Consider the following 22,910-nt stretch of genomic DNA (forward strand, 5'->3'; position numbering starts at 1 on the left):
AGTAAGATCTGGCTATGACCCAACAGCTCTGGACACATCCAGGGAGCCCTGAACGTACCTCCCCCTCTCCCATATTCATGCTTTGCACCCGCATTCCCTCTGCCCTGAATACGTGCCCCGCATCCTGGCACACTCCTACTCACCCCTCTACACCCAGCTGTAACGTCACCATCCCCGGGGAGCCTTCTCTGGAACCCCTAGACCGAGTGAGTCACTCCCTGCTCTGGGCTCCCCGTCCTCCGGGACGTGCCTCTATTTTAGCTGTTGTCTCTGCAGCCATGTGTTTATAGCTCTGCTCCCTGGAGGGCCCTGGACTTCTTCAAGGACGGGGCCGAGGGGCTCACTTGCCTCCCCACCCCCCCAGCACAGGGCACAGACCAGCTCAGCTTCTTCACAGAACCCTATCATTGCCCCCCTGAATCTTCCTCTGCTGCTCAGGCCCCAGCCCACGTGGGCCGGGAGGACAGACAGGAGAACTCTGCTGGCTGGAAGTGAGGAGGGAAGAGAGGAGAGAAAAAGAAAGAAAGAAAGATGGCCGGGTGTGGAGGGTGCCAGAGTCAGGAAGAAAACACACAGGCAGGCATGGTTTCGGTGTCCTCCAAAAGATGACAGTAAAGAACAGGATTTTTCTAAAGAATTAGCTGTTACAGTCAGCTCGTTGAGGCCCGCATTCCTCAGAGGCTGAACTGTGTGCCTCTTGGCTGGAACGCTGTTACACAATCTAGTGGCCACTTTGGAAACATGTTTTAGGGAAGCATCTCTTTGGGCTCAGGGCAGTTTCCCTGGAGTGACAGAAAGAAACTGTTCCTAAAAGAAAGGCCTGTTCTCCCAACAAAGAGAGTGCATTCTCTCTAATGAGGAGTCTCTGACTTGGGGTCCCTGCTGGAAATTGGGATGGCTCTGCCTGAAATGATAAGGAACATGTCGCGTATATGTACTACAGCAATTTTTTCTGTCACAATTCTTTTATTGGTGGACCCACATCTCCCCGACCATAAGGTCTTGGTAGGGCTATCAGAGTACACAGCTGCCTATGGTCAAGGGTGGGTATGTAACCTAGGGTAGGGCATTCCCTGGGATGCATGGGACTACAGCAGAGCCAATCAGAATTTTTTATGAGATTTTATAGAAAGATACAAAAGGAAAATAGGCTCTCACATTTTTAAAAGGACAGAAGTCTATCTTTCCCATGCACGGAGAGACCCTCCCCGACAATGAAGCCAACACACAGAAGCAGAACCAGGAGATGGAGAGAGAGAGAGAGGCACTGACTATTAGCATCATTGGACTCCTGGATCAAACTATGCCTGAAGGCCTCTCTTAGACTTCCATTTACCTTAATATAGTTACAGCTTCAAATTCTTTTTGCTTCAGAGTTTGAATGTTTGCATCATTTCCAACCAACAGCCCTGATCGATACACACAAAATGCACCCCTTCCCAAGGAGACAGCTCATATTTCTAACAGAGTCTCAGGACTTAGACCAACAAGAAGAACCTCCTCCTCACTTGAAGTACAGCAAAATGTGGCACCCATTGCTTACTTGCTTTTCTATAGCCTTTTAAGGCCTAACAACATGGCTTTGAGCCTCAGTTTCCTCATCTGTAAAATGGAGACCAGAAGACCTATTTCTCATGTTTGTTAAGAGAAAAAAAAAGCATAAGATATAAAACTCCTGAGCTGGAGCAGGCATGCAGTAGGAGCTCAGTCTGTGCACATTCCCTCTTCCTTTCCCCTATACCTTTCTTATGTTGGAGAAAAAAGCACCCTAGGCTAAACAACCTTTCCTCCTGGTGGTTGGCTGTCTTCCTCTGAGGGAAAAGAGGAGGTGAGGGCATAGGGGGCAGGGCAGAAGAAACTGCTTGTTCATGTTTGTTTCTCCTACCTGCAGTAAGACCGTTCCCCCAGGAATTGTGAGCTGTAAACAGTACTTCGGGGCGTTCTCCCAGGACAGCAGCTGAACGTCCTCAATAGCGCTGTAGGAGACTGAGTTTTCCATGTACCCAGTTGGCTGCAGCAAAAAAAAAAAAAAAAAAAAAAAAAGGAAAAGAAAAAGAAAAAAGAGAAGAAAAAGAAAAGACACACATTGGTTACAATATCCATGCCTCAGAAGAAGGTTCCGGAAAACATCCCCACCCTGGCAACAAGCAGACTGGTACAGACACTGGGCAACTCTGGGAACCAAAGGAATTCCATCTTTCCTGGCTGGCAGCCTCCCAGCTGGCGGAAACAGGTCATGGTGGAAACTTGCCCACATGTTTAGGGGTGCAGAGTCGGGACTGGACTGGGGGCACCTTGAGGGCAAAGCCTGTGCAGTGTTCCTCTGGGCATCTGTGGGGCCCAGCACAGGGCAGAGTCTGGATCTCCCCAGCCCTCACTATGGCCAAGCCACCACCTTCTCCTGCCCAGAAAGCAGTCATAGACCCCCACCGGTTTCCCTGTCTTATCTCCCTCCACAGATGTGTGCTCCCCACCCAGCACCCAGGGCCACGTTCCATGTCGGCACACTCAATCCCCTTATTCCCTGCTCAGTGTCCTTCCACGGCTCCCAGTGGCCCAAGCACGAAACCCACACTCCCGTCCACCCTCGCCAGGCCCAACGGGTCAGGACCTGCTCCTTCCTCTAGCCCCACCTGCTTTCTTTTTATCATCTGCACTCCCCACAGCCTACCCTCCGATGGCGTTGCGAACTCAGCCTGCCCCTTGTCCCAGAAAGGTTGTGGCCTGATCCCTGGCCTCTCTTCTACTGTCCAGGCCTCAGGTGCACAGGGACTTCGGGGGGCCCTGCTACCCTCCAGACCCTATAACCCACCTGGTCACATCCCTCCCTGGACCCTCGGTGCTCCCCACACCCTATTTAATTATTGTGGACTGATACTGTGTGTCACCTGCTGATGTCTGCCTCCTGGCCAGGCTGCAGTTCGGGGAGGTCAGGCCCATGTCTGTCCTGGTCCCTGCCCTCTCTCCCCAGTGCCTGGCACGTGGCAAGGGCTCAACAATTTGTGCGGAAAGAAAGAACAGTAACAGCTACCATTGGTCAATGCTGAGGTGAGGGTGGGGAGAGAGAAATTCACAACTGCTCACTGCTGAGTGAGCTCCCCTGTCCTGGAGAGAAGGCAGCAGGAGCCAGGGGGATGCACTGGTCACCAGGTCCCAGCAGGGTCCTTGTCACTCTGACCGCAGGAGGCCATACTTGAACAGAATCAGGGGCGAGTGTCACATAGCGAAAAAGGCAGAATGTAATAGGTAACATCTCCCAAGCCCTGACGGGTGCCGAGCACTCCCTAGGTAGGGGACAAGCACTCTCTCCTTCCATCCTCACAACAGTCCCACAGGGCAGGTGCCAGGGCCATCCCATCGGACAGATGGGGAAGCCGAGATGTCCTGCGACTTGCCCACGTTCAGCCAGCTAGGAAGGGGGCCGACCAGGGCTGAACTGGGCTGGTGACTCAGGAATCGGTGCCCTAACTACTCTGCTGAGCCACAAGCAAGAGGGGATGCGATTTGAAATCCATGGCCTGACAAGTTCATTTCACCATCAGGATTTAGGACCTCCGTGAGGTTTTAAATGTCCATTTCCGTCTGCCAAAGTGGAGACACAGTGGTGGCGGTGGAGGTGGTGGAGGGGGAGAGGGTTGAGGGCATGAGGTGCCTCAAATTTCCCTGATGTGATCGGCCACCAGGCTCAGGAAATAAGAGACTGATCAATCAGTTTGCTCATTCATTCATTCATCTGATGTATTTATTAGGTGCCTCTTATGTTACAGGCCCACAGGCCAGGTATTGGGGATACAGCCGTGGATGAGACAGGAGCCCAATGGCGCAAAGAGATACAAATGAACAAAACAAGCAAATAAATCGCAAATGCTGCACTCAGATTCCAAATAGGGTGCCCACGGGGCTAAGAGCTGCGGCGCCCCGGAGAGGTGGAGGAAACGTGCCAAGGCCCAGGGGTGGGAACAGGCTGGGCATGTTCGGGGAGGAGCAGAAGGCCAAAGGGAGGAAGACTCAGGTAAGAAATGCCTTGGAGAGGCGGGCAGCCACTCCCAGAGGGACCAGCGGGTCCAGCCTGGGGTCCTGGTGGAGGGCCGCAGGGGGGACAGCCTCAGGAGGAGGGGGCAGAAGCAGGAACAGCCTGGAAGCTCCTGCACGGGGCCAGGCGGCGCAACAAGGCTGCTGGGGGGTGGGGGGCGGGATGGCAGCCAAACTCATCCCGCTCTTCTCACGGGCGCAGGGCCCACCTCTCGGCGCCCATCGCCGTAGCCACTGAGCCACGGTGTCGGACCGCGGCAGTTACGCTGGCACATCCCAGAGGCAAGCACGCGGGCTCCCCTCGCCCTTCACCCTATGCCAGCACGCTGGGCACTATCATGCTCTCCACATTCTGCCACCAGCGACTCGGCTCTCACAGCACATCTTGTCCTGAGGGTATCGGCGAAACCAGGGGTCTGGAGGGTGGGTTATACATTTGTTTTCTGAACCCACGTTCAAATATTTATTGTCTGCTGCTGCTGTCTGTCTCCCCTGCTCGTGTTCCAGCACCAGGAGCAAGAATTTCCACCTGTTCTGTTCCAAGTGCCCAAACAGACCCTGGCATTTAGAAGCGGATTGTTATTTTCTTAATAAAAGAAGGAATAGGGGCGCCTGGGTGGCTCGGCCGTTAAGTGTCTGCCTTCGGCTCAGGTCATGGTCCCAGGGTCCTGGGATCGAGCCCCACATCGGGCTCCCTGCTAGGCGGGGAGCCTGCTTCTCCCTCTGCCTCTGCGTCTCTCTCTCTCTCTCTCTCTGACTCTCATGAATAAATAAATAAAACATTTAAAAATAAAAAATAAAAATAAAAATCACATTTAAAAATTGAAAATAAATTAATAAATTAAAAAAAGAAATCTGCTTTAAGAAGCAACGGCACCTGGGTACTGGATGTGCCGAGCGCCCTTCTTACGGCCCACACCCACCTCTCTCCCTCTTCAGGGTCCGCTCGGCCTCCAAACTCCAGCCCACCGACCCCTCGATACACCCAGAGGCCAGAGGACATGAGCTACGACGTGGCCACCAGCACATGTGGAAACTGCCAGACCACACCACACCACGTAAAGAAAGAAAGGCCCATCCCGAAAATCATTAGGACTTGATTATTCAGACCAAGCAAACGGCCGGCCTCGTCTCTCTAGAAGCATACCTTGAGGCCTCGAGGCTTGTGCTTCCCACCAGCCTCCCTGGGGCCTGCGCTGCCCTAGGCTCGCACCAAGCCCGTGGCAGCATGTTCCAGAAGATGACCGCTCCTGACAGTGGGCCATTCCCAGGAGGCGGGGCTTGCTAGCCGCCTGCGTCTGCCTTTCTCACGACCCTGCTTCAGCTGCCTCAGTGTGGCCTTGATTAGAAGTTGCAACACAGGCTTTTTGGGGAAAGGTTGGGTATAAATAAATACGTACTGGTTTTTAATAGCAGATGTACTGCTTTCCCACTGTTGGACGCAACACTGGCTAAAAGCAAAATGTGTAGACTCAACAGGACCGGTGTCTGAGCCTGTTACTGTGTGACGTTATGCAAGTTACTGTACCTCTCTGAGCCCATTTCATCCAATGGTAAAATGAGAATTTAATAGACAGGATTATTAGAAGCCTTAAAGGAGATCCAATCTGTCGAGGGCTTAGCACAGCATCTGGAACATTCCAAAAAGCCCAATAAAAGGAACTACTGTGAGAAACAATAAACTTGATCTCTGGGGTCCTCCTCCCCCAGAACCGTAATTCCAGCATAACCATGAGAAAAACATCAGATAAACCCCAACTGAGGGACATTCCTCAAAACACCTGACCAATACTCATCAAAACCCAGCAAAGTCTGAGCAACCGTCCCCACCCTGAGAAGCCTGCATCTTCGGAGACTGACCACTCCATGCACTGTGGGATCCCCAGCGGGGTCCTGGGACAGAAAAAGGACATTAGGTAAAAACGAACGAAAGTGAATAAAGCATGGGCTTTAATAATAGCATATCAATATTGGTTCATTGGTTGTGACAAAGGTACCATGTTTCTGTGAAATGTTAACCACCAAGGGGGCGGGTTTGGGGTAAATGGAAACTCTGCACCACCTTTGTCACTTTCCTGTATGTTCTCACACTGTCCTAAAATTAAATGTTCATTAAGAGAAATGAATGAACTGCTGCATGTTGTTGACCCCCAGGGTCATCTTCCCGGACAGAGCCTAGACGGGAGCCCAGGAGGCTTGCAAGGGAGAGGGGACGGATTGGGACCGCAAGCCCCCGAATGCTGTTCTTCAGATTCAGGTGTGAGCCAGTGCTGACCACGGACCTCCTTCGCCCTAGGTACTTTCGCGCGGCTGGGACGATTTCACAGATAACTGATAATTCCCTGGTAATCTGAACATGATGATCAGAGCGACAGCGGAGGAGATTCCTACATGGGGTAAAGGCTGAGTCAGATGAAAAGGAAAAATGAAATTCTCCCCCACCTGAGGTAAGCCAGGAAATCCAGCTCTGCGAGGTACATTTAAGAGAACAATAAGCAGACTAAGTTATTTCTACACGTAGAAGCAAAGCGAGGCAAACTGCATGGTTCCCGTCTACATGACATTCCGGAATGAGCAAAGCGACAGGGCTTGAAATCAGACCAGCGGTCACCAGCAGCCGGGGCGCAGGTGGGGACCAGTTACCAAGGGGCACGGGGATCTTTCTGCGGTGATGGAAATATTCTGTATCTCCATCATGGTGGTAGTTACTTACTTGACTATATACCTTTGTCAAAACTCACAAATCTACAAGCTAAAAGGGTGAATTTTCCTGAATGTAAATTATAACTCAAACCTAAGAAAGGCAATGCGTGAATATTATAGATAATTTGGAAGATGATGAATGGGAGGCAACCTTTCAGATAAAATCATGCCAAGACCACTCATTAGCACTTTGGTATATCACCTTCCTGAGGATTTTTTATACATGATTTTTTTTTACAGAGCCCAAGTCATATGGTACATATGATTTTGTAACTTGTCTTTTTCTTTTTTCTTTTTTTTTCTTTTTTACATAATGTTACATCACACGCGCCTCCTATATTCTGGACAATAATTTCCAGAACTATCATTTAGTGGCTATAAAACATTTGGCTGCTCTTTATTTTATCACAGCTCCCCCAAACCATGGACAGTGTGGTTGTTTCCTTTTACACTACTATAAACAACTCCACAATGAACATCCTTGTGAAACATGTTTTTCTACCCTATATTTAGGATTATTTCCTTAGGCCAGATTCCCAGAAATGGAATTACTGGGACAAAGGGCAAGAGCATATTTTACGTCATTGCCAAATTGCTCTCATTAAAGAGATATTAAAAGACCTGGGGAGCCCTGGCTAAGGCTGAGGGGGCCTTCATCCTGGGCTCCGAGTCTCGCTGGGTCCTGCTAGAAGCCATGCTCTGGCCCGGGTGAGTTCAGAGGGACTACCCTGGCCGCCAACTGCCCACGAGGTGACTGCAGTGCAGGGGGACTGGGGTCCCAGAAGTCTGCAAGCCAGGGTCTGGGCTCCTGGGAGGCTGCTTGCCCATGGGGGTTGAGGAAAGGTTGGGGTGCCTTTGTCCTTTTGCTCTGAGGATTGATGAGGGGCTAGTTTGGGGGGGTCTTGGGTCTCTGCCAAACCAGGAAGACAACACTCTGCTTCTGCTTCTGTTTCTGGGATGAGCTTCTTCTCTGGTGTCCCCTCAATGCTGGATCTGGGCTCAAGACAGCAGAGCCTGGAGGGCCTTCATCAGGCCCCTCAGGGACTCTCAAAGGCCCTCAGAGCTGCCATTCCAAACAGGGCACCTTGTCAGACTTCCCACGTCAGAATGGGCAGGGAGTAGGGTGACCAAAGGCCCCTGAAGCAGCACCCCCCCAGAAGCCCCCAGGCTTCACCTCCCCCTGCTTTCCAGGGAGCCAGCTCCCTCCCACCCAAACCTGCCTGCTAGTTTCCATGGGGATTTCTCTAAAAGCCAATGTGAATCATGATGTCTGCGACCCCCAAGATGAGGCTCCAGGCTGACTCAAGGTGCATGTTGGGAAGGTGCCCAGCATCACTCCTGGGAAGGGGAGCAGGGAAGAGGCTCCCAGACCCCAAGAGAAGAAGCGGGTCTGGAAACACCCTCCACGAGCTCACTCCCGAGGCCAGTGGATGTGGGAGGCTGGGGAACCTTGCCCCTACCGCCCTCGGGGACCTGGGCTGAGAACAGCAGGCTGTTTGTCATGGGGTGGGGGTAGGTGCCACCCCGGTACCCTGCTGGGTGAGCTGTGCCGCAGACAGTTCCCCTCTGTGCCCACGTGGAGGCTGCCTGAGTCATTGTGTCGGGGGACCCGCTCTGCACAGCCCGACTCCACGGGGCACCTCCCAAATGGAAAGAGGAAGGATTCGCTCGTGCCACCCGCCCCCTCAACACACACCCCGACCTCAAAAGAGAGACTGCAGGTTGGAGGATGGGGAAGTCCCTTCCAGCCCTTTTGGACAGGCAACGATGACAATAATCATAACGATGGCACCGTTCCCTCCGTGGCAGTACCACAGAAGGGCTCCAATTAGAGGAGGGGGTTTCAGCTCATCTTCCCCTGCTGCCTGTTAGAAAACGCAGATGAAATGCATGTGATATACCATGAAACATGGACCATTTCCAGATGTACAACTCAGTGGTATTTCGGGCATTCACAGTGTTGTGCAACTTCACCTCAATTTAGTCCTAAGACATTTTCAGTGCTCCGCAAGGTGACTCCATCCCCGTGAAGGGGTCACTCCCTATGACCTCTCCCCCACAAGGCTGCTGACCATGGATTTGCCTGTGTGGATGTTTCACCTCGACGGAATCATACGGCATGCGGCCTTTCTCTCTGACTCTTTTCAGGTCACATTTTGGGGGTTCATCCACACAGAACTGTGTATCAGTACTTCGCCCCTTTTTATGGCTGAGTAACGTTCCACTGAATAGATCTGCCACATTTGGTTTACTCATTCATCAGCTGAAGGACATCTAGGTGGTTTTCCCACCTTTGGGGTATGGTGAAGAGTCTGTGACGCGGTTTTTCAGTGATAAGGAAGGATACAGGCTCTGCAAACTCAAGCCTCGTGAAGCCCCTCCCACACAGAAAGACACAAGCGCCCCTGGTCAACGTTTCTAGAACCGTTCCCATGTGGCCAGCACCATGCTGAGGACTTTATAGGTATGATCTCATCTCACCATACCGCAAACACTGGCGGGGGGGCTGGATTTTATCCCTGCTGATCCACATGCTACACACAAAACAGGCGCAGAGAGGGGAGGACGTGTCACAGACCCCTGCTTTTAAGGGCCAGACCCAGAATTCCATGTCACGACTGCCAGGACCGTGAGCTCAGCCCCATGCTCTGCCAACTCCTCCAGCCGGACCCCGACCCCAGCGTGCGTACCTGTGGGCACACGCACGGCAAACCCGTGCCACACACAGAGAAGCCAGAGCCCGAGAGGGTGGCAGGACCAGAACCTGGCACGGCCGGGGTCCCAGAATCTGCCCGTCTCCTGCCACCCAGCCCCGCAGGTCCCCAGGCCACCTACAGCTCCACTCGGCCTCGGGGGCAGAAACCCACACGGGCTCATTTGGGAAAGGCCTGTCAAAATATTTTGATGTTCCCTTTAATCCCACAAAGGGAAAGCTGTGCCGCAGAAGCAAAGCGGCGGTAACAATTTGCTGCTACATGGGTCAGTCTGGGCCCCAGTCCCGGAGCAAATCTCCTCAAATGCCTTTCACACTCCCCTCCCCTTGTTTCCATAAACCAAAGATACCCAACATAATTTCAGCCTTTCTGGTTGCCCCAGGGCCACTGTTCCTGCCGCCACCCGCTGGTGAGCCGTGCTGCTGCCCAGCAATGGTCCTGGGCCCACAGAGCTGTCTGCCACTCCCCTTACTGGCCTCTGACTTGGAGACGCCGTGTCTGTTTGAACGGCCTTTCCAACCGTTCTCCTGATGCCAAATGGCTACTTCTTATTGCTGCCAGTGGACCTTCCCCTACACCCTACATCACAAGGTTACTGCTCTTCTGTTGTAGCCCGTGGAACCAGAACGCCAGGCTTGCCACAGCTATGTGCAAAGTAAAAGTAACTTGGTTTCGAGCGAGAAAGTCTCTCATGAGAAAAATACACTCTTCTTGTGTTTTGTGGTGTTTGGTTTAATCTTCTTTTCTTAGTTGTAGGGAACTTAATAATCAAGCTCTGCACAGCTTAAGTAACTCAAGAGCAGCACTGTCCGAGAGAACTTACGTGATGGTGGAGATGCTCTGATTCTGCACAGTCCGGCGCAGTAACCTCCTGTGGGCCACTGAGCACATGGAAGGTGGCTCGGGCAATGGTCACCTCGGGACTGAATTTGTGTAGTCATTCAACACACAGAACCCCTCACATGTGCAACCCATGTGGAGGCGAGGGACACGGCCCTACAATCATGGAGCTTTGGAGACAGGGAGGAGACAGATGACCCAGGAAAACGGGGGACTCTGATGGACAGAAATTTGTGTTCGCCAGGCATGGCACTTTTTACCTGTGCCCCTGGGCACCTGTGACAGCTGAGCAACTGACCAAGTGAGTCTGGAAGGGAGCCTGGATGGAGGGACCAGCCCTGGCTCCCACTGAGGCCCCGAGGAGCTGGCAGCAGGCATGCGTGTCAGGTATCCCTCCCTCTGCCCCAGTGTCAGGACCTCCCAGGCTGGGAGAAACCCTGCTGGCTCCCCGTGCCCACCTCCCACCTCTGCATGGCCCTTCCCACCTCCAGCAGCCATCCCGGGAGGCAGGTATTACCATCACCCCCGAGGTGGACCAGAAGGAGGTTCTGAGCCTTGACCAACCACACACAGCTATTCAGGACAGAGCTGGGAGGAGAACCAAGACCTTCAGGGTCTATGTCCTGGCCGCTGTCCATAACAGCTAGTGAGTTAGAAATCAGGGGGACGACCACAGGGTGACACCACCACACCATCCTCCAGCAGAACAGCTCAGATGGGAAAGACAGTGACAAGTGTCGGCATACAGACAGAGCAGCTAGAATGCTCCAGAACTGCTCAACGAAAACGGTGCATTCGTGTCTGCGAAAGCTGGCCACTTGTATCCCCTGCAACCAGCGGTCCCATTCCTACGAAGAAATGTTGGCATATGTTCTCATGAAGACCTGCACACACGTTGCCAAAGCACTCTGCAGCCCCAGACTGGAACAAACTGGAAACCACCCAAATGTCCATCAATGGAAGAATGGATGAAGAAAGTGTGGTATATTCACCCCATGGACCAGCACGCAACGAGAAAGAATGATCTACGACGACTACACAGAGCACGCAAATGAACTGCATGAACCTAATGTTGAGGAAAAGAAACCAGACACAGAAGCCCCGAGTATATGCCTCCATTTCTATCAAGTCCAGAAGTAGGCGAACCCCTCCATGCTGTGAGAGGTCAGTGTGCTGGTTACTGGGGTGACCAGCTGTCCGGTTTGCCTGAGCCTGAGGGGGTTTCTTGCGACACTGGTTGTTCAGCACTAAAACCAGGAACGTTCTGGGAAAACCGGGATGAGCTGGTACAATACTGGTTCCCCCCAAATGGGGACAGCACTCAAAAGATGCCAGAGGCAGCTTCTGGACATGCGGTACTGTTCCGGGCCTTAATTCAGGTTGGCGGTAGCACACCGTTAAAATGCATCAAGCAGGACACAACCTGCATGTACGTCATGCTTCGATAAAAGATTTTTTGAAAAATCACAAGTTTTAGAGTCGAATCCAGGCTCCACCCCTTGCTGGCTGTGTGGCCTTAGGTGAATCACTTGGCCTCTCTGAGCCTCCATTCTCCCCTGGGCGGGGCCACCTGGCACCAGAGCGGGGGTCCCCTTTTCCTACAGCCCAGATCTTGGCAGAGCAATGCCTGGAGGCTGGGCCATGAGGGCAGGGCCAGCAGGGGCAGGCCAAGGCTGTTCTCCACGGAGTGCATGTTCTGGCTCATTAATCATGAGTCCAGCCATGGCAGCTACCCCCTTTTATGGACAAATGGCTCAAGAGGTCTAATGACAGAGGAAGAACTGATATTTCCATGTTCGGTCTCTCCAACCTCAGTCACCACTGTGGCATGGAAACCTGAGTCCCCGGGGCGTGGTGCTCCACATCCGTGCCGCCGGGCACCTCGGCCATCTGAGGACTCATCGAGGCTCTTGAGGGCTGTGACTGGTCAGCACATCTCCGCCCACCAAGTCAGGAAATAATTTTAGGGAGCAACAAGCGTTGGCGGCCACAGGCACCATCTTGGCCTATTATTCTCCACAAGGCCCCTGGCAAATGGGCACTGCTGGGACCCCCATCTCGTGGGGGAAGAAGGGGAGGCTGGAAGCGGCTAAATGGTGGCCCCAGGTCACAGCTGGTCAGCGGAAAGTCCACATCGTTGACTTAGAGGTCAGATTCGTATCCTCTGTACCACGTGGCCTGCCCACCCTGCCGGACACTGGCCTGGGAGCACCAAGATGACCAGGGTGCGCCAGAGTGGGCCTCCTGATGGGAGGCAGGGGCAGAGGTGTAGATGGGTAACAGCACACAACCTGATAAGCACTATCATTGAGAGGTGTAAGGTACAAAGGACAGGGGGCGGGGAGGAACCGTTGGAGAAGGCTTCCCAGAGTGACCTTTGAGCTGGGTCTTCAGGTGGGGAGGGGAGTGCCGGGCACTCCCAGCAGAGGAAATGGAAAGTACAGACAGCCCCGAGTGCGGGGACCCCACGCTGGGAACAGGAAGTTGTGGGATGAGCGGAGAGGTTCAAGGATTCCTGAGGGGGCCTGAGATGGGACCAGACCAAGGCACAGCTCTCCATAGCCCAAACTTCTCAAACTCTTGGATTTTCTCTCTCTCCTCTCCCTTCTTTTTTTTAAGTTAAGGCAGACATATAAACAATCAAGTGCATTAAATGTGGAAGTGCACGGGTTTTACGTGTCCAGTGGGATGTATCTGGGGCAGGCTCAGCCCTGCACAACCACCACCCCACCACCCAGGTCAAGATAACGGGATGCCTCCAGCCCTCCAGCAGGCTCCCCAGTGTCCTTCCCGCCCATGCTACCTGGAGGTGTCTCTGTCTGGCATCTGTCACTATAGGGCAGTTCTTGAACTTGTTACAAATGGAATCACACAGTAGATAGGCTTTTGTGTCTGGCTCCTTTTGTTCAGCATGCTGTGGATGCATACGTTTGGGGCTTCTTCTTAATCACAAAGTGGTGTTCCTTCCCATGTAGCACGGATGTCTGTGGATCTTTGGTTGCTTCCAGTTCGGGCTACTGTGTATAAAGCTGCTGTGAACATTTCTGTACATATTTGGGGTGGGCAGAGCAGAGACAGAAGTATTTGGGTAAATACCCAGGAGTGGGATTCTTGGGTGGCCACAGAGTAAAATGCTTATATTTAAGCCCAAGAGACACACGTTCACAGGGAATCACAGGCAAGTTTTATGCGACAATAAGCTCCTTTGTAGAGTCTCTGTCACAGGTAGTTACGCCTTGGAAAGGACAAAGATTCCTGAGTTTGCAGGACGGACTCAGGCCTGTGACAGAGCTCAATTTTCTCAAAAGGCGGAGCATGTCTACCACAGAGGGGACTTCTGAGCCCCGTGGGAGAGACAGCACCCTTCTCAAAACTAGACTCAGAGCCCATAGAGGAAGTGGTGGCGAAACAGAAACTTTGTGGCTACAGCGGCAGAAAGGGCCAGCTCTGCTCCCCTGGGTGTCCAGGGTGCTCCCCGTGCTCGGCGCAGATGCTTTTGCAAGACGAAAGGGCACGTTTGCTCAAGATCAGAGCTCTAGAGCTCCGAGGGGAAGGCTAGGAACAGCAACTGTAGTTTTCTTTGTTAATACTGGTAGTAATTTAACTCAGATCACACACCAATGTCAGCAGGCCTCGCTCTATCCGTTTGGTGTCCCAGATGTAAGGAGACCAGCAGGGATCAGACAGTGAATTTTTAGGTCTTTAAGAACATATTCTGGGTGATGGTGTAATTCAGCTGGGGCAAAACCGTGGCCTGGGACAGCCTGGAAACAGGGGCACCTGCCTGTGTCCTCATAGGCTGGGCACGCCTCATCCCTGGTAGCTTCCCGTGCACTAAGGGATCCTGCTTTTCAACGTGCCACATTAGTCCACGTCCAGAGGAAGTGTCTTGATCAAGGACCATCTATGTGCCTCCCATGCTGGCAGACGTTTTCCCACCGACTCCTCGGAACAACCCATGAGAATGGTGCCATGGGGATCCCATTTTACAGCTGAGAAAAATGAAGCCCAGAGAAGAGAAATTACTTGCTCTGAAGTCATGCACCCAGTTATTAACGAAGCCAGGACTGGAACTCCAGCCCTTTGATCTAATCCAAAGGTCGGCAAACATTTTCTGTCAAGGGCCGTATAATAAATTCTGTAGGCTTTGTGAGTCACATGGTCTCTGCTGTAAGAATTCAGCAGTGCTATTGCGATGTGAAAGCAGCCGCGGAGAGTACACGAATAATTGTGGCCACGTTCCAATAAAACTTTATTGAGGGCTTATTTTCAGTTGGTTAAGTGTCTGCCTTCGGCTCAGGTCATGATCTCAGGGTCCTGGGATCGAGCCCCATGTCAGGCTCCCTGCTCAGCGGGGAGCCTGCTTCTCCCTCTCCCTCTGCAGCTCCCCCTGCTTGTGCTCTCTCCCTCTCCCCTTCTCTTAAATAAATAATAAAAATCTTAAAAAAAAAAAAAAAGACTTTATTGACAAAAGCAGGCCAGGGACAGGTGTGGCCTGGGGCCATAGTTTGCCAACTGTTACTCTGAACCATTCCAGAGCATAAATACAAACTGGATGGATGGTTGGGTGGATGGATGGGTGACGAGTGGAAAGTCTTCCTCTTTTCCTTCCTAAGGTGACTTTAGTGGATGGGGAGGTGAGTGGATGAATTTGCTATTTATCATATCCACCAGGGCTGGGTCCTACCGAGATGTTCTCCAGCAATGTCCTCTCTAAGGACTGGCCTTAGCCCTACCCTTAAATTCTGTGGGTGCATCAATCAGCCAAGTTCTTCAGAAATTTTCCAGAGGACGTATTTGGGGAAAAACCCCTTGGGCCTATCCCTAAATGAAAGCAAATGACCCAGAAGCCAGGAAACGTGGGGTTCTCTCCCAGAACCACCGACATCCACTGAGGACATCAGCCAGCTGGAGATGACCCCCAAGTGAACTGTCAGGACCCTATGTGGGGCAACCCACATCTCACTCTTGTTCCCAAAACAATGAAAATGAGTCATGTGAAGAAAGCTGGGGACATATCAACACAGTCTTCTAGAAAATACCAGCAAAAGGGAGGGAGGGACGAAGGAATGGGGGAGAGAGGAAAAGACTGAGGATGTTTTGGTCCCACATGCACAGGAGATAGGCCCAGAGAGGTGTGGTAACTCTAGGGTCACTCGCCGAGATAGGGTCTGCTTGCCACGAGTCCCTCTGGCATCCTTCTGGAGGCCCCTGAGCTAGACCCTGGGGTGACTCAGCATCGTCAGTGGCCAGCAGACCCAAGTTTCGGAATTGCTCCCCATGCTCTATGCTCCAAGGACGCTCCTTGCAATCCTTCCCTCAGCATCCAGCCTCGGGACCCCCACCTCACCCTTCAGTGACTCATGCCTCTCCGACAGGATTCAACACCTCTTCTCTGAGACCACGGAAGCCCCTGGGCAGATGCCAACCTACTGCTGGCCAGGCCTGTACTGTCACGGATGGAAACCATCTACCCGCCATGACAACTTGAGGGAGGGAGGGAGTGATTTTCATGGAGCTTGAACACGGACAGGACTTTCTGAGCACCAGTTAATCTTCACAGGAACACCGTAAGGTGTATAGCGTTGTTCTTTGCATTTTACAGATGAGTCAATGAGGCACCGAGCGGAAAAGTCACAAAGAGGCCGTGGAGCCAAGACTTCAATCCTGCCTTGCCCGACTCTCATAACTACTGTGGAGCCCGTAACAATAAGGCTGGCATTGATGAATGGCACGGAGCAGCCCCTCCGCTGCAGAAGGGGGAGGAAGATGGGGAGAAAGGAGAAACGGGAAGAGGCCCTTGGGGATGCAAAGCATATGGCACCACCAGGCTTTCCTGTCCTGGAAACCAGCCAAGGGCATTGGACAGACGAGCCCAGAGCCCACTCAGAAATCTGCCAAAGCCACCTGAAGTCTGTGTCCATCAGCACAACAAACAAGTGGACTGAGGGAAAAAACTCTAATTACAAACAAAAATGGCACACAGTAAAAATGTAGGGCTGGCTGCTGGCCTCAACACACCAGGAGACCACAGTGGCTCTGGACGACGCTCACGCGGGTAGCAAGTGCCATGTGGGCACAGGCCTGCCCGAGACCAGCGCAGGTCCCACAACACTGAGCCCGCGCAGATTCGTTATTTCCAGAAGGTGCCGCCATGCACGAATGACAGCCACATGGACGTGGCCATATTTGGTCAGAGCTTCAAGGCTGGTCTTTCATATGCCAGGGTGTAATGCCATTTCAAGGCTCCTGGGGGGCCTCAAGGTGGTCACAGCAAGCAGCTGTTTCAGGCCGTGCCATCTCTTCTACTCCACAGGACACCGGACTGGGTTGTGATCAGATGCTGGCACAAGAACTCGGGAAGGGAACAGGTCACTTCTTGCAAAAGAAGACATATACCGGCATCCCCGCTGGCATGGGGCTTCGGCGGGTCATCCCACGCACAGTCCAATGATGTCTTTATGCTCTCGCCTCTGGAATGCCTGTACACAGCTGTCACTCTTACCAGTAACTTCAGTCAGCTCAACAGGCATTTACTGAACACCTACTGTGTACCAGCACCATCACAATAATTAGGAATCACGCCGATGGCGATCCGGCGTCACCTACGACAACCTAGACTGTGACAACCCATTATCAAGACAGACATCCAAACCCACTACGACCTCATTCTTCTGAGCACAAATTAAAACCACCATGTGATCGCTACACACCTAACAGAATGGCCTTTAAAAAAGATACTTTCAACACCTCACACAAATCAGGATGGTCACTACCAAAGCAAACACCAAAACCCAGAACATAACAAGTGCTGGTGGAGGATACAGAGAAACTGGAACCTTGTGCTTTGCCAGTGGGAGGAGACAATGCCGCAGCCATTGTGGAAAACAGTATGGAGGTGCCTCAAAAAGCTCAACACAGAATTACTATACGATCCGGCGAGTCCACTTCCGGGTATGGACCTAGAAGAAATGAAAGCAGGGACTCCAATGGATATTTGTACACCCATGTTCACGGAGGGTGATTGACAAGTGCCAGAAGGTAGAAGCAACCCCAAGTGCCCATCAGTGGGTGAATGAAAAAACAAAATGTCGTATATACACACGGTGGAATATTATTCATCCAGAAAAAGGAAGGAAACTCTGACACATGCTACAACCTGCATGAACCCTGAGAGCGTTATGCTCAGTGAAATAAGCCAGCCACAAATATACAAAATATTCTACGATTATACTTACATGAGGGACCTAGAGAGGTCGGATTCATAGAGACAGAAAGGAGAGTGGTGGTCGCCACAGTCTGGAAGAGGGGAATGGGCGGTTAGTGTTTAATGGGGACAGAAGTTCAGTTTTGCAAGAGGAAAACAGCTCTGGGGATGGACGGTGGTGAAGGCTGCACACAGAACAAATGTGCTTAGTGACACAGAACTGTATGTTTTTAAAAATGGGTAAAGTGATCCATTTCATGCATATTTCACCATAATTTTAAAAACTGGGGGAAAATACAGGATCCAGAGATGGTCAGGATGTGGAAGAGCCTGGATACTCCCACCCTGCTAGTGGGAGTATGAACTGGTAGAGCACTTTGGGAAGTGACTTGGCAGCATCTGCTAAAGCTAACTCTGTCCCTGCCCCCTGTGCCCAGGAGCTCCACTCTGAGAGCCCCCCAACAGGAACATGTACACTGATCACACATCCTCAAGACTCACAGCAGCATGTCACTGATGCCCCTGGTAATAAACACGCATAAGGAAATCATGGCACACTCACCCAAAGGAGAACCATCTGGCAGGGGTAGGAGCAAACTACACATCTATTCAGCAGTAGGATGAGTCCCACCCAACAAGAGTACATCCCGCACAGGCCCTTTTATTTGAGGGACAGACACTGGCAAAGGTTAGGGTCGTGGTCACCTTTGGGGCAGTGGTGGCTGGACGGGGGACCATGGAGGGTCTGGGGGGGTGTTGGTCACACTCTGTCTTAATCTGGGTACAGGCTACAAGGACATGATCCCTTCGTGCAAATTCACCAATGTGTACATTTAATATCTGTGTGCTTTTCTGTAGGTATTTTATACAACTCAACAAAAAAAATTTCCTTTGAAAAGACGACATTCCTCTGGGTCAACGGTTGCCGATCTATGGACAAAGACCATGGGGGGGGGGCCTGAGAATTACTCTGATTTTTTTTTCTCATCATGCACGCCTACATCATTGAACAGAGAGAGCCCATGTGTGCCAGGCACATGCGAGGCTATGGGGACGCTGTGGTCTCTGTCCACAAGCATAGCCCGTCGACGGAAAACATGTTATGTCTGCATAAACAGGCACATTGTATCTCAAATACAGGTACGTGCTGTTGTTACAAATATAAATTTGTTGAAAAGCAGTACTGCGATCAGAATATATGGAACTTTATATATTTTTCAGATTGTAATGGTAAAGAACCCAGGCGTGGGAGTCAGAAACCCTGACTTCGCATACCAGGGCTGCCGCTACAGGCTCTGGGCCCCGGGGCTAGAGAGCAAGTTAGTCTTCTGGAACCTGTTTCCTCATCTGTGATATGGGGCTGATAACAGAGCCCAGATGACTGGGTCATTATGAGGGCTCCATGAGAGAAAGCAGGTGATTCACTTAGCACCGTGTCTAGCACGCAGTGACAATGTCCGTGCATGCAGCACTGAGGACCTACTGTGTGCTGTGAATAAACAATATCCTCGCTCTCATGGAATTTCCCTTGTAGGGGGGAGACAGACAGAATGTGAGATGAAGAGGCAAAATAGTTAGAACGTCAAATGATAAGTTCAAGTAGAATAAATAAAGCAGATAGCGCAAAAGTGGATGCTGGGTTTTGGCATGGCCAAATAATTTCACAGGAAAGTAGAGTATAATTTAACCATCACACAGAGATAATTCTAGAGACGTATGGGGAACCACTGCTTGGTATTTCCCACGGTAAACCACCCCCGGCCAGAAATGAGACCACCAGAAGGTGACATAACAGGGCCCAGCTAACAAGCCCCTAGGGCAAGGGTCAGAATTTAAACATGAGAAGACGCTTTCTCATTTTACGGACAACTGTGGTCGACAGGTCTACCTAGAATCTCCTAGAGAGGTTTCATCTGTGAGTGGGGGAGCAAAGAAGAAAGGCAGGGAAGGGAAGGGATCTATCCCGCGAGAAGGATTTGTGTGGTTTTCCTGGTCAGAAAACAAAAACAATGTCAACTGCGTTTCCCTTGTGCTGCGGGAACAGAACGCTCCAAGCAGCCAAACAAGGCCTGGGATAATCGGGGCCCATCCCCGGGGATCTGGAGGGGCTCGTTCTGTGAGCTCCTAATTGCCTCATTTCACATGGTGTCTTGAGAAGCCACAGCCCTCTTGGAGGCAGGCAGGGTATAATCTTAGACAAATAAACACAATAGTTCTTGGGGAAGCAAGGGCTGACAGCCATTGCTGGTGTCTTTCAAATAAAAAGTGGGAAATCCCTGATTGTTCTCGGCTCAGATCTTGCCTGGGGGGCTGCAGGCTTCCATCCAAGGGCTCCAGGATGTGTGACAAGGGAATTCTTAGACGCTGGCTGCTTATGCACAAACCCAGTGATCTTTCTCCACCAAAGCTGGGCTGCAGGGCCAGAACCACCTCTGAGGTGGGAGCTCTAGAATCATTAAAGACCTGCTCCTGAAAACTTTGGTCCACCCAAAAAGCTGCGCCTGGATGTTTATAGCAGCTTTGTTCATAATCGCCAAAATGTGGCAACCAAGATGTCCTTCGGTAGGTGAATGGATAAATAAACCGGTATATACACACAACGGAATATTATTCCGTGCTAAAAAGAAATGAGCTATGAAGCCATGAAAAGACATGGAGGAAACTTAAATGCATATTACTAAGTGATAAAAGCCCATCTGAAAAGGCTATATATTGTATGATTCCAGCTCTATGACGTTCGGGAAAAGGCAAAACTACGGAGAGACCATGAAAGATCAGTGGTTACCAGGGGTCTGGGGGAGGGGGGATGAACAGGCAGAGGATGGAGGATTTTTAGGGCAGTGAAACTACTCTCTACGATACTATAGTGGTGGATACCTGTCACTGGGCATTTGTCCAAACTCACGGATCCCGAGGTGAACTATGGGCTTTGGGTGACGACGGTAAGTCATTGTAGGTTCATCAACTGCAGCAAATGTAGCACTCTAGTGGGGACGCTGATACGGGGACTGCTATAAAAGTGGGGGGGGGGTAGGGGCTATATGGGAATCTGTGCCTTCCCCTCAATTTTGTGATGAACCTAAAACTGCTCTAAAAAAAGTAAAACTAAAAAAAAAAAAAAGAAAGAAAGAAAGAAAGAAAAATCTACTCCCCCAAGGCAGAGAGGAGAGAGACAGGCTCAGTCACGTCAGGAAGCCAGGTGGGAAGAGGAAAGTTCTGGAATGTGGACTCAGAATGCCTGGATCCCCGTTGGGCTCTGCAGCCCCCTCCCCCCTGGGTGCCTTGGCTCTGCCACCAGCTTACACAAGATGATAACTGTGATGGGTGTGATGGTCTGTATGGAAGGCCAGGAAGCCGAGAACTTCCTAAGTGATGGTTCTGGGCATGGAGGTGAAGCCAGCCTCCGAGTCCAGGTCCCCATGTGTGCGTATGTGACCTAGATTAACCACCGCATCGATCCTACCCACAGGCATTCCACCTTTTACAATCCTGCCTAGGACAGGAAAACAATCTACTTATGACGTAATGAGCAGAAGTGAGAGTGAAAATATTGAACGTCTGATACGGCGTAGGGACAGACAGATAGGAACGAGTGCCAGCCGTAAAGGGCTGCTCCGATCATCTGGGTGCATTCTGCAGGACCCCTGCTCATGGCAATGGTCACACGTGTCCCCCTTTTCACAGACAAAAGAGCCTGGATTCCTGTCCACCAGCATTCCAGACCAACGCCACGTAACTGGTATGGCCAAATCAAACTGAGTACATTGTATTGAGAAACAAAATCCAACAACCAGCCCCATAGATTTTATCTCATGCTTCCTGTTCTTTACACTTCTCAAAATTAGGAAAATAGCTTATGGGTCCCAACGGATTTCTGTGAACCCCTAGGATTCTGGAAACCCACAGATTTGAATCCAAGTATCTCTCCTCTCTTGAGTTCTCTACCCCCCTTCCTCTCTACCTAGCATTACAGACCCACACAGATACCTCCTCATTCACTTGGCCAGCATTCGCTCCAAGAAAAAACAGTCCAGAATCCCTTCCCTTAAGGACCTCTCAGTTGAGAGGGGGAATCAGACATGCCTAGAGATTATTAGAATTCTGTATGTATGATATCTCCACACGTGGAGGCACAGGACCCCGGGGAGAGGCGGACTAACTCAGCTATGGGGTCATTCAAGGAGACTTCGGAAAGTTCTGTGATGTTTGAGTTGGGTTTTGAAGGGTGAATAGGAGTTTATCAGGCGGAGAGACAGAGGTTGAGGGAGATGAGTCAGAAAAACTGGTTAGATCCCGATCATGGAGAGCCTTGAACACCAGGCTGTGAGGCCTGGATTTCTACTAACTGAGGAATGTGGGGACTCACCGGGATTCAATTCCCCCAATGCACAAGACATCGAGTCATCTAAAGTATAAGGGGTGACTCAGTGGACCATCAGCAAGGATCGTGGTTGCTACGTGTCTCTGCCACTAGGTGAGTCATGAACACCCGTGTGTTACCATTGGGGCTATCGCAACAATCACAGTGAGCCATCCCGTGAACGAAGGAAGAACCGCACTACACTCCTCGTAGGGGTCTCTCTCAGGGACATAGGCCACCATGTGATTTCTGCTCTGTCCGCAAAAAACACTGCTAAATGTGTGTTATCCAAGAGTGGTCCATTTCAGCACACCATTTACTCAAGAGGTTCCAAAATCTTATCTCTGAGAGAGCCTGCATGAGTTAGGTCCTGAAGCTGGGAGGCTAGGTGTGGGGTGATGCTACTCACGGAGACACAAGCAAACCCCAAACCCCTTCTGGAGAGATAGGAGCATGTATAAATGACAACGTGACACCTCACAGAAGCCAGCAAGAGGAAGCAATGGAGTCTGAGTGTGAGAATGCCGTTTGTCTACTCATTGGATCACTCATTCACTCAACAAACATTCACTGACAGTGCTCTGTACTCTGTCTCCAGGAGCTTGTGGGGAGTGGGGGGCATGGTGAGCACAGGAGGAGACAAAGTGCTACAAAGCATTACAGACTCTCCCCTGGGGATAAGGACAACCACTGATTCTGCTCAAAGTTGACTCTTGAGAACCGAGTTGGAGTTTGCTGGGCCCAGGAGATGGAGAGGCCTCTGGGGCAAGAGGAAAACTGTATTTGGGGAATGGTGGGAAGTGGGCCTGGCTGCAGCTTGGCACACACAAGGGAGAGGGCTGGGTGATGAGATCTGGAGAACTAGACTGGGTTGGGAAGGGCTGGGGGGGGGCCACACTGCAGGTGTGGGTTTTGTCCTGTGGCTCCGGTCAGGTCGAGGGGCAAGCTGCAGATCCGGGCACAGGAGGAGGACAGGTGGGGTCCTCCCCCAGCCGGGGTCATGCAAAAGCAACTGCCGAGGTCCAGGGAAGAGGGCTGAGGGGCACCACCTCAG

The 22,910-nt window shown here is 51.5% G+C and overlaps 1 protein-coding gene across 2 annotated transcripts in view; it reads right to left on the minus strand.

Annotated features, from left to right (window-relative positions):
• Positions 1-22,910, minus strand: part of CMIP (c-Maf inducing protein) — a 227,274-nt gene that overhangs the window by 84,408 nt on the left and 119,956 nt on the right. For both annotated transcript variants that reach the window (XM_032389851.1, XM_032389850.1), the window contains exon 2: positions 1,886-2,011. In XM_032389851.1, the coding sequence (XP_032245742.1) occupies positions 1,886-2,011 (126 nt within the window). The remainder of the gene's footprint in view (positions 1-1,885; positions 2,012-22,910) is intronic.

The sequence above is a fragment of the Phoca vitulina genome, unplaced genomic scaffold (genome assembly GCF_004348235.1).
Source record: "Phoca vitulina isolate PV1807 unplaced genomic scaffold, GSC_HSeal_1.0 scaffold56, whole genome shotgun sequence".
NCBI classification, from domain to species: Eukaryota; Metazoa; Chordata; class Mammalia; order Carnivora; family Phocidae; genus Phoca; species Phoca vitulina.